This window comes from Nelumbo nucifera, chromosome 2 (genome assembly GCF_055504915.1).
Source record: "Nelumbo nucifera cultivar China Antique chromosome 2, China Antique-T2T, whole genome shotgun sequence".
Taxonomy (NCBI): Eukaryota; Viridiplantae; Streptophyta; class Magnoliopsida; order Proteales; family Nelumbonaceae; genus Nelumbo; species Nelumbo nucifera.
The window spans coordinates 15,054,708-15,067,207 of record NC_142650.1 but is presented as its reverse complement, the minus strand read 5'-3'; the positions used below and the strand labels follow the sequence as shown (position 1 = coordinate 15,067,207).

Below are 12,500 nucleotides of genomic sequence, written 5' to 3'. Positions count from 1 at the left end.
TCTTCTTGGCTTTTGTTCTAATGGTTTTACACGTTTACTTTTTTACATCTATTAGCATTGGAGCTCCCATACGGGGGATGAGCTCATAACAAAAAGAGTTCTTTTTGGTAGTTATTTCTATGTTGTTTTCGGGGTGTAGTGGCCATAAACCTTAATTAATTCCACAGATGGAATCATGCAATATTTAAAGCGTTTCTAGCAGATAAGGGCAACTTTTTGCCTTTAATATCAATAAAAATAATAATTTTATATATTAATTAAAATAAGATAGCTTTTTTGGAAAAATATCAAGAAAGGTCAATGTGACATTGTTGCTTCTCCTCTTGCCTTTGTATTCATGCGAATGGATCATAAGATTCCAGCCAAATAATAACCGGAAATGCTCTTCACGTCCTAGAAAGAAAACTAGCGGTGGTGTCTCCGTCGTGACGTGGAGTCGAACTCTTTGTCTGCACAGAGCAAGACAATCAAGGGTCTTCCAGGTTCTGTATCGGAAGCAGTTTCAAAAAGATTGAGCCCTCCGCTTGTGAGAACGCCGGTGATACTTGGGCTGTGCACGTGAGAAAAACCCGTCGAGGCTTGGGTGGAATGCCGTGATGGCATCGAGTGGGGATGAACTCGTGTCCCGTTTTCACACCGACATGGGCAAACAAGGGAAGGAAGAGGAATGAAAAGGAACAATGGATTCATAAGGAATGGCCGGAATCTTATGATCCTTCGGCAGGCATTGCAGACTGCAGAGGTTCTGTGAGCCCTTGGAGATGGACACTTGGACACAGCCGCCGGTTTAATTTCAGGGACATAAAGAGCATTTCCGGTTATTACTTGGCCAAAATCTTATGATCCATTAGTATGAATACAGAGGCAGAGGAAGACCACTGCTCTTTTTTGATATTTTTTTTCAAAAAAGCTATCCCACTTTAGTTAATATATAAAAATATTATTTTTTATTGATATTAAAGGCAAAAAGTTGCTTTATCTGCTAGAAATCCCGACCTTGGGAAATTGTGTTCATAGGTAGGTAAACGGTAAACCTTCTACTCTACATTTTTCTTTGGATTACCCAAAAAGGTGTGTTGGTTGTCTACTGCGTAGATCTCTGAGGAACTTTTCCATCGGGAGGTGCATTCGGCCATTAACTGCTTTGATGCCTATATCAAATCTATTTCGTTGTTGTTTCTCAACAATTAGCAAAGCCCCAGAGATGTTTTATTTGTTTCTGGACGATGAAGAAAAGCTCATCAATGTTGCACCAAATAAGATCTTAAAATGAATACTGTCAAGAAAAGCATGAGCCAAAAGAAAATTTATTGCCATGATTTAGGGTTGTGTGTTTCCCTGCTTTGAAAGCATTAAAAAATCACCTAAAAATGTGGTTGCAGTGTTGCACTATATGCACTTGTTAACATAATCCCGTAATTTAACATTATATTTACAATTTTACATAAATTCTGATTCCGATAATACAGATGACTTTATTATTACTATAATAATCAGCATGGCCCATGGCCCAAGCTCATGTGGGCCCGTGCTGTGTCGCGGGTTGGGTTGGCCTATGAGCCAAGCCTTGGGCCAGGCCGGGGCGTAGATCGGGTCAAAGATATTTATTTAAAAATTTTGAAAAAAAAAACTTAAAATTTTAATTTTATATGAATTTTGATGTATACAATTGCTTATATATACAATAATTAAATATAATAAATTAGTATAATAAAATTGAAAACAATTATTTATTTCATTAATATATTATATACTATATTATTATATAGTTATAATTTATATAATAAATATATATTATAAAAATAATATGAGCCATGTCACGGGTTGGGCCGTATCAACATGCGGGCCATGGTCAGCACAGCCTTCTTGATCGTATCATGTTGTATCAGCCCGGCCCACAAACCTAAAACCAGGCCTAACATGGCCTACACGATCATGTCAGGTAGGTCACTGGCGATACGGTTGGATTTACACCTCTAAACATGAGTGTGTATTTAATGGATCTAGCTTATTTAATTGAACTTCTGTTGTACTATTTCTTAGTGGTTTCATATTGTACTAATGTAATAACTGTGATCCAATCATGTTGAATTGAGCCAAACTGTCTTCAGATAAGCCCAATCAATGGTAGGTCTAATAAAGAATTTCTGTAATCTAGTGGAAGGTTAACTAGTAGATAGGAGCTTCACTTCATTATAGGAAAAGTTACTGATGCACTTCTAAACTTTCACTTACAAGTAGGGAGACCAAAATCCTTGCAAATCTTTATTTGTCAATAGGTACATATGGACCTCTTTCTAATCTAACTTCTACATGGTTATTTTTAAAATGTCTTTTTGGCAAAATATTCATTAAAAAAACAAAAGACTACCGCCATTACATTGGGAGATTATGAGTGCTTATGTTAAAAATATGTGTTAAAAATAAGTGTTCATTCGAATACGCACTTATTTGCATTTGGCATCCAATTTTTTCAATTGCTTATTTTAAAAAATAAGACTTATTTCATATTGAGTGTTTGGTAGTATTTTACTCCAATAAGCACTTAAATAAGCATTTGTGACTATTTTGTCCTTCATTTTCTTTCAAATTTTATGAAAAACACTTTTATAAAAAATACTTTTACAAAAGTACTTTTATAAAGTATTTTTACAAAAAACACTATTATAGAAGTACTTTTATAAAAAGCACTTTTACGAAAGCACTTTAATAAAGGCACTTTTATAAAAGTATTTTTATAAAAGTACTTTTATGAAAGCACTTTAATAAAATCACTAGTACTTACAAAAACACTTTTATTAAAGCATTTTAATAAAAACACTTTTATGAATGTACTTTTATAAAATTCAACTATGGATAGTTTTATAAGTGGTATTTAAAATTCAACTAGTGATAATTTTGAAAGAACAAAATTGATAAGTGGTTATTGTATAAGCACTTAAAAAAGTTGGAAATTTAGGCCTAAAAAATAATCTCTTATTTTCAAAATAATCATTTGTTTTGGGCTTATTTCCTAAACACCAATAAGTGCTTAATGGTCTATATCTCATTGAGGATGATAGTTTTTCATAATAAATAAAATGCTTTCTAGATTCAGAGTTATCAACGGTTGGGTCTGGGTAGAACTAGAACCAAATCAACAATAAAGGGTATAAAATTCATTTTATTACAACTTTAATGCTAATTTAATGGCTACTAAAATATCCATATCTACATATTTAGTCCATCTGTAAGGGTTAAAAATGTAACTTACAATTATTACTTTCCTCCTCGTTTAATTCACTTTCATAAAGTCTTATATTTAAGGTATTAACTCCCGATTTTTCTTATTAAATCCTATATTAAGTTATTTTTCACTAATAAATGTTACTAATTAGATCTATGCCAATAATTTTAACAAATATACCCATATATTTAAAAACTGACTAAAAAACAAATACATTCTTTATCCAAGTGGTTGCTAAGTAATTCAACCATCTGAATCAAATTAATCAATAACCTATGAAGACATTGTTAGCTAATAAATTTTCTAAAATAGAAATAAATATAGAAAATTATAAAAACGTAGAAAACATTAGACACATTTATGATATTTTATTAATCAAATTAAAAAAATAAAAGTTTAATAAACAAGAATTAGAACTAACGGAAATGAAATTATTTTACTATTTAGCTAAGATCAATAGTTCAACTTTTAGGTCAAGTGTGTTAACATTTAATGTCATAAATAAATAATAATAAATAATAAATAAAACATACATAAATTTTACAAAAAAAAAACATTTAGGAACATGTATAATATCGTATAATTATCATATTAAACAAAAAGTAAGTGTGGCATATCAGAATTATTTTTACACATAGAAATACAAAATAATTATAGAAAAAAATTGAACACATCTATAATTCTATATTTACACTAATATAAAAAATATGAATAAGATTGTGGAACTTTCTTTTGATTAAAATACTCATTTTTGAATTTAGTTCCTATTTAATTGTGAGGTTTTAATTATAAATTGAACTACCTTTTTTCACCACATTCAATTCTCTCTATTTAAATTTACGTTTTTTTATAAATGAACAAAAAAAGATACACAAAAAAAATAAAACATTACAAAAAGAAGAATCTAGCTAAGCAAGTAGGCCTGTTAATGATAGTTGAAACTTCGCAACTCGATCTAATTATCACATATTTGGATGATGTGTGTATGTAATCAGATATGGACTTTGCAATCTTGATCCGATTAATAATACAAAACAAAAAATTAAAAAATACATATTGGTAGAAATTTTTGAATACATTATTGCTATCATTATCATCATCCAGAATGGCCATGTGCATGCATACTACTCAATCTTCGTATGGAATTGGCCCATGGATATTAGATCTTTGAATGAAAACTGGCTCAAACTGTTTGGGTTTATTGGGTTGGTCCCAACCCATTGGCCCATATAATCACACAACTTTGATAATTTTTCCTTAGACACGGTTTGGAATTGATATGAGATAATAGATATTGTAATCAAAATTGTCTCAAAATGGTTTGGGTCTGTCGGGCGAGTCCCGACCCATTAACACATAGAATCATACAACTTTGATAACTTTTCCTTGGACTCAGTTTGAAGGAGTACAAATACAAATATGTAGAATGCGAAAACTTGTATTTTTAATTATTTTGTGTGTATTTACACTGTACATATTTGTATCTGTACTCATCATTGTTCATAGTTCAATGTTCATCATTTGGCAAAAAAGGGCAAATTTATTAAACTACCCCCACTGTTTAGTTAATTGACAAACTGTACCCTTATTGTTTAACTATTGTCTTGTGCTACCTCTACTGCTTCTAACAATTACCATCGCCGTTATATCACAACGGAACATGTGAAATGTCTAATTTCATACACACACACACATTAAGTTGGAATGTGTACGAAAAAAGGCTTGAGAAGGCAAAAAATGGAATCTAACAGTAAATTTTGCTTATTTTCTTTCAAGTCACAAGAATTCCACTCTCTCTCTTTTGCTTTTTTTTTCTTACAAATTACAAGAATGCCACTCTTTCTTATCAACTCTTTCTTTCTCCCCTTTTAAATTACAAGAATGCCATTCTTTCTCTCTCTCTCTCTCTCCTTATAAATTACATGAATGCCACTCTCTCTCAAATTAAGGGAGACATCAACTTGGCATCTCGGCTGCTAGGGGACCTGCAATCAAAGGTAGTTAAGCTTGAGCTGAGCCGAGCTCGAACTTCTAAGCTCGAGATCAAGTCTCTATTTCGAATCGAGTCTGAGTTGGACGACACCTCGACCACTGAGGGAGACCTCCACTCAGCACCTCAACAACTAAGGGAGACCTCAGTTCAACACCTCGTCAACTAAGGGAGACCTCAACTCGACACCTCGCCTTCTAGGGAAACCTCAACTCGACACTTCAACAATTGAGGGAGATCTTGACTATTGAGGGAGACCTTGGCTCAGCACCTCGGTTGCTAGGGACACCTATAATCAAAGGTCTTACGAGCCTAATCGAGTGTGTACATAGGGTGTTACCTCAGCTCGACACCTTGGTCATTGAGGGATGAGGGAGATCTCTGCTCATCACCTTAACAACTGAGGGAGACCTCAGCTCGACACCTTGTCAACTAAGGGATACCTCATCTCGACACCTCGCCTGCTAGGGAAACCTCATCTTGACACTTCAGCAGTTGAGGGAGTCCTTGGTTTGGCACCTCACCAATTGAGGGAGACCTCAGCTGCTTGAGGGACTCGCAATCAAAAGTAGCCGAGCTTGAACTTCCGAGCTTTTGACTAGAGTCGCCATTGAGCTCAAGCTCAAGTCTCTAATTCGAATCGAGGTCGAGCCTGATAGTTTATGAGCGAGCCCTTGCAACGCAAGGCCCCCTCCGCTAGTGTGTGTATATCTATCTATCTATCTATCATATATATATATATATATATATATATATATATATATATATATATATATATCCTTTGTTTCTCTGCTCTTTTTCCATCTCTCCATTGCAATGAACACAGAGGTGAACGAAGGTGACGTTTTCTGGGTGCCAAGGTACTTTCCCTTTTGCGAGAGGAAGAAGGAGAGGAAGGTCCCTGCCTTGCCTGAAGTTGCAGCAGTGGGGCTGGGAACTGGTTCAAGAGCATTGAGAACCCATCATTTGAGGTATGAGTAGTGGCAACAACTATGTGTGGAACCTTGCATTGGGAATATCTCCTTGCAACCTTGCAACGCAAGGCTATAAAGGGTGTTGGAACGGGCTTTGCCCTGATTGAAGTCGGACTCGATTTTGACATGAATATTCTCACTTGCTTCAACGAGCCCTGGTGTTAGGCACTTCAGCTTGAGCTTGCCATATGAGTTGAATGATGAGGTGGAGACCTTGTTTTGAGCAAGATTCGCAGCCCTGTTTAGCGGTACCAGGTAGGTGTTTGACACCAATGCCACCGCTAGCTCAGGAGAGTCGAAACAATAGCCAAAATCCCTTATAGGGGCCTCGAGAGAAAGAGGACGAGGGTAATATTGGATTTTAAAAAAAGATTTTAAATGTCACTGTGTTTGGATTTTTACATAATAATAATGGATTCTAATAAGAAGAGTATAACTATTAAATTTTTAGAAACAGTAAAAATGGTTAAAGAATAAGGATAGTATAAGACAATAGTTAAATAATAAGTGTACAGTTTGTCAATTAGCTAATGTTGGGATAGTTTAAAAAATTTGTCAAAAAAATGTTCAATGTTAGTCATCGAGAATATGGACAATTTCGTAATTCTACACATGTTCTTAATTAGTCGAAACGGGTCTTTAGTTTCGGCCCCCAAATGCCAAAACCCTAGTTCTAGCTCTCCACAGCTCCACTGTCAGCAAGGGCCGCCGCGGATATCTGTGCCTGAGGTAAGCCTCCAAAATGAAGAACAACTACGTTTTCCAATCTCTTCCCTTGTTGTTTGTTCTTTAGATTTGCACTCTGGTGCAGGATAGATATAATGCGTTCGATCTCCTCTCTGTTAGATTGAAAAACCAGGCACCCATGCGTTTATCGCTCTTATCAACCTTTCTTTTATTGTTAATCGAAAAGTTTGTACGTTAGACCATTTTCTTTCGTGGTGAATGCATCGTTTATGTCGTACTTTTAGTTGTTGGTATAAAACTAGATGTACAGTGGCGAATATTTCTGTTGAAACCCAGTTTTCATGTGAAGGATGGTTGGAACCGGAGGTCATAACTATATAACTAGATTCATGGTTAGTTCATTGGATGAAATTGTTACCAAGAAAAAACCTACATGTAAATTTATGGCCTTTGTTACGGATTTGAAAAATTCACCTGAAACTTGACTGATAATAAGTTGACGGAGGCACTAGATGCAACCTTTTCTAAAAAAAAAGAATTAATTGCCTGTTCCAGGCACTTATATTCTATTGCTTCATCTGGCTACACTAAATCATTGTGTTTTTTTTTTTTTTGCATTTTACAAACAGTGATGAATTGGAATATATAGCAATACATCACCAGTATATGGAATTAACTTGTGTGATACATCAACATACCACATTTTAAAAATTCCTGCAACCAAGATGTGTAATGCCCTGCATCTGAGCCCATTTATTCAGTTATACTTAAGTGAGGCTAATGCAATGGAAAAAACTCAAGAATCAAAAAATAGAATAGTAATGAGTTAAGTTGATAAAATAGAATTTTACATAGTCAAAAAGATGCAAAATGCATGTTAAAACATGTAAAGTACTAAGGCTAAAACATGAAATGGAATGGCACAAAGACCAAAATATGGAAAAAGCGTATGGTAAGGGAGATGAAGCACATTTACCAAATAGAAAAAAGGAGAAGAATTCTACTCTATATGGAGCCTATGGGATCCTTTTAGTGTGCGAAGGTTATAAAAGTAAAAGGTTGAAAATTTGAAATGCATATTATCAATATTTCATAATCATCTGTCGCATTTGAACTTTAGAAGTATGACATTCAAGAAGTTAAATATCACATCTATTAAGGGCAAGTGAGCAACTTCACTGAAGCTGTTATATCCCTTTTTCTCAACACACGTGCTTACAGGGAGTGAACTGTAAAATTAAAAGTGCATGCTTATAATACTTGCTCTTTTGTTACAGAGTATGGACAAACAATTCATTCTAAGTTATAATATGATAATTTATGGTGTATTCTTGATTCTTGTATGTGGTGCAATCTACTAGATGGCTTATCCCACTTGTAGGCATTGACAATTTAGTATTGCATGATGATTTGGCTATACTTCTATCTGCCTAGTATACAGTCTATGCAATTAGACCTGTTCATGGGCTGGCCTGGATGGGCTTTGCTTCTTTATTAACAAAAAATGGCCAGGCCTGAGCCTGAGACTAGCTTGACCATTGGGCCTAGATCTTGAGTGTGAGCCCGAAGTCCGGTCTGAATGGGAACAAACAAATTTTATTATAATTTATAAATTACTATTAATAATATATTAGTAAATGCTAATATATATTTATTACATATTACTATTTACTAATATATATTTTTATTATATAGTATTATTGGGCTGGGCTTGGGCTCAGGCTGGTCTTATTTACAAAAGCCCGAGCCCACAGCCAAGCATATTGGGCTACCTGGCCCATTAACAGGTCTATATGCAATGGGTTCTGGAGCTGCCTTGTTGTTGCCTCAACTGCTCTTATCCAACCATAAGCATAGCATTAACAAACTTGCATGTCTATTACTCTATGTTAGTAACATAGCTTCTTATTAGACCTGTTCATGGGCCAGGCTCAGGTTTGGGTTTTGCTAAAATTTGAATGGGCCTGGCCCAACGCCTGAGTCTGAAGCAATGTAAAGTTGAGCCTGATGGGCTGCCCATAAGCAGATGTACTTCCTATGTTAATTATTGTTTCTTCTGGACATGTGAATTTGCAATTGTACTTCATTTATTATTGGATTTATGGCTATTATTATTAAGGGTAAAATACAGAGACCTATCCTGTACTTTGGGGATTGTGACTTTTAGGTCCCTGAACTTCCTTTTGCTACATTGAACTACTCTGTACTTTCAGAGTCCAGCACTCTGCTCCCGCCATGTTGCCTTCTCCTTTTTTGCATCTCCAAGGTCCAAGTTTTGAACTTTTCCCATCTTACTTCTTATTTTGTTTTTATTTGTTTAAGAGAGAGATGGAGTGTTGAAAGAGATAGAGCATCCACCATAAAGTTAAAAACTTGGCTTTTGAAGATGCAAAAAGGAGACAGAAAAATGGTCTCATAAAAGTTCAAAACTGACGGAAACCTAATGGTGAGAGCTGAGTGTTGGAATCTGGAAGTACAGGGTAGCTCTCTGTCACAAATGAAAGTTCAGGGACCAGTGTCAATACCCCAAAGTATAGGATAGTTCTCTGTATTTTACCCTATTATTAATTTAATGAGGCCTCAGATCTTTATATCAGAATTCACTTTCATCATCATCATCTAAGCCTTATCCCAACTATATGGGGTCGGCTCCATGAATCCAGTTTCTTCATTCCATTCTGTTTAGTGCCATATCCATTATTAAATTACAGAACTCCCTTTATAGGAAAGAAATCAAAATGTTTACAGCCAGGAGGAAAATCCAAAAGGACAAAGATGCAGAGCCTACAGAGTTTGAGGACTCTGTTGCTCAGGTTAGATACTGAAATTAAATCGTTATCTGCTACTAAATTAAACTTACTGGTGTTAACATCTGTCTCTCATTTGATATTTCTATTGCTTATGCAGTCATTTTTTGACTTGGAGAATACCAACCAAGAACTCAAAAGTGACTTGAAAGATCTTTTCATAAACTCAGCAGTGTAAGAGCTTGCTGTTACCTCAGCTGACATAATTCAACTTAGCTTTCTTGTGTAAACGTTTTATCCTCTGCCCCCTTTAACCAATGGAAGTTTTCTTTCTTTGTGACTTTGCAGTCAAATTGATGTTTCTGGAAACAGGAAGGCTGTTGTCATTCATGTTCCTTACAGACTAAGGAAAGCTTTCAGAAAAGTTCATGTCAGGCTAGTTAGGGAGTTGGAGAAGAAATTTAGTGGGAAGGTAAGGTTTTCTTTTATTGATGGCTCATTTGGTTGATCTAGCAGAAGTCAAATGCTTGAAGGGAGTAATACGTAGTTTGCTTAACCAAACCATAGATTGAATTGCCTAGTTGAGATGAACAGATAATGTTTTTACCAATTTTTTCCTCCCTACTTTGAGTTTCTCTTTACTAGGTTCTGATCCCTGTTCCTGCCAACCTTTATAAGTAGGATGTGATATTGATTTCTACTAGAAGGATACTTAGACCCCCAAAGAAAGGCTCTGCCATTGTCCGCCCACGGAGCCGTACACTCACTTCTGTTCATGATGCAATGTTGGAGGATGTTGTGTACCCTGCAGAAATAGTTGGGAAGCGTATTAGGTACCGGCTTGATGGATCCAAAATTATGAAGGTGAGGATATGATTCCACTTACAAAGAAATGTTAATCCAAACGTTTTTGCTTCAGATCTTTCTTGGCCTTAATTCTACTAAGCATTGGCCTCATCATCATAATGTCCAAATTAGTAGATTCATTTTTTGAATTCTTAAAATACTATTTTATTTTATCAGCATTCCTGTAATGAATGCTTCAAATCAACTTGTATGTTCAAATGTTATGAAAGATCTCTTCTGTACTGTTTTCGAAGGCCCATTATTGTTTCCATCAGGACTGAAGAATAGCCCAAAATAGTTTTCTTCCCATCGAATATGTGTATGGAAGATGGAATTCTCAGTCTACTTTCATATGCAGGTTTATCTTGATCCTAAAGAAAGGAACAACACGGAGTACAAGTTGGAGACCTTTGCTGGAGTTTATAGGAAGCTATCTGGCAAAGATGTGGTGTTTGAATACCCAATAACTGAATCAGCATAAGGAAATCTGGAGAGAGATTTTAGTTAGTTTCCCTTCTTGATTTCACATCCATGTTTGCAATTTCTCTTTTTAAGTTTTGTCATTAGTTTTTGAGAAGTTTTTCTGCTCAAGGAAATTCAAGAAGTTTTCTATTGTTTATCCTTAGACGTGTAATTCTTTTTTCCAAGTAGAATATCATTTGAATCTGAAAATATGCCTATTAGAACTTGGTATTGATTGTTATATTTGTCCAGTTAAGTTTCTGAGTTTGGGACAAGGAATATTTAATCACCAACCAGAGTTTTAGTATACGGTTAGATGGAGGCTAGCGTATTTGCTGACTGTTGAATTTTCCTCATCAATGTTGTCACTTCGTCTGAGTGTGCAAGTAGGGGGGGGGGGTCATTATCTGGTCTAAACTGCCAACCGAACTGAACCAAATTGGTTTGGTTTCTACAGTAAAATGGTTTGGTTTGGTTTGAGAATTTTTCAAACTGTAATTTACTGGTTTGGTTTGAGATCTTTTCCAAATTGGACCTGAACACCCCTATGTGTAAGTGGATGGAGAATTAGATATGGGGCCATACACCCTTGGAATTCAAATATGCTAAAATTTGCAGAGGTGATGTTCTGGTGTTCTAGACTATCATACAAATGTTGTTCATTTCATTCATCATTTACCCTACTTTGGTCTCATCTCGCATGGAGTGATTTGTGTTCATGGCCACGTAGGGCTAAGTTCCTATGCCAACCTGGTACTGGGTCCTAGATCAATCGGTATTATGATCAAAGTTAATTTCTTATCCTAATAAGCAGATTATTAAAACAGAGTTTTAATGAAGAGAAAAAAAAAGGAGAAAAACGTAGGAGGGGATTGCAGCTTACAGCATGTCTTGTAGAGACTGGGTCTGGAATTTTATTTTTTGGGCCCAAGATAGCCCGAGATGGACAAGTAAGGTCAGTTCAGATTAGGTCCATTCAAACTTTAAGTCGGTCCCGAAAATTGGTACTCAACAAATAAACCCAAACTGAGCCCAAAACGACAATGGTGGATTAATGGGTTGAATTGATGCAATGCAACCATTCATGAAATGGAAAGAGAGTTTTTATTAACCTACTTCAACCAACCTCTCTTGGACCACAGCCAATGGGCAATGTCCATGTTTACCAACTCTCAAGTGAAAGGTCGTGGAGTGGTCATCAAAAAATAAAAAAAGACTGAAAGGTCCCAGACTCAAATACATACGCAAGATGTCTCCATTTAATTGCCGTGGGGGAAAGGTCCCAGACTCAAAACACCTGCAATTTCTTAGCGCAGGTATTCTGTGAAAGTAGGAGAACAGCCCCGCTTAGCGCTTAGCTTTCTTCGATATAACCACCACGCTATTTGGTTAGAAATGCAGCAAGTGTGGGCATCTAATGCTAATAAATGTGATTTCTAACTTAACTAAGCCCAAGTTGTGGTGTGACTGTGACATTTACCTAACCTAAAAAACTTGTTTAACGGGGTTAGGACTTAGGACACCTGAGCTTGTAAAAGTATTAGAATATGAAGTCCAGACGCTTTAAA

General features: G+C 35.6%; 1 protein-coding gene across 2 annotated transcripts; it reads left to right on the top strand.

Moving 5' to 3' along the window:
- The first annotated feature begins 6,774 nt into the window (after nt 1-6,774).
- On the top strand, nt 6,775-11,173 carry LOC104597105 (small ribosomal subunit protein eS7-like). 2 transcript variants are annotated; one of them, XM_010258508.3, is made up of 6 exons: nt 6,775-6,919; nt 9,603-9,690; nt 9,785-9,858; nt 9,973-10,096; nt 10,306-10,488; nt 10,829-11,173. In XM_010258508.3, exons 2-6 carry the CDS (start codon nt 9,616-9,618, stop codon nt 10,949-10,951), a joined length of 579 nt encoding a protein of 192 aa, XP_010256810.1. In that variant the 5' UTR covers nt 6,775-6,919; nt 9,603-9,615; the 3' UTR covers nt 10,952-11,173. The 2 variants fall into 2 exon arrangements, with proteins under 2 accessions (XP_010256810.1, XP_088753097.1); XM_088896971.1 differs by lacking the exon at nt 6,775-6,919 and having other exon boundaries at nt 9,589-9,690.
- The last annotated feature ends 1,327 nt before the right edge of the window (nt 11,174-12,500 follow it).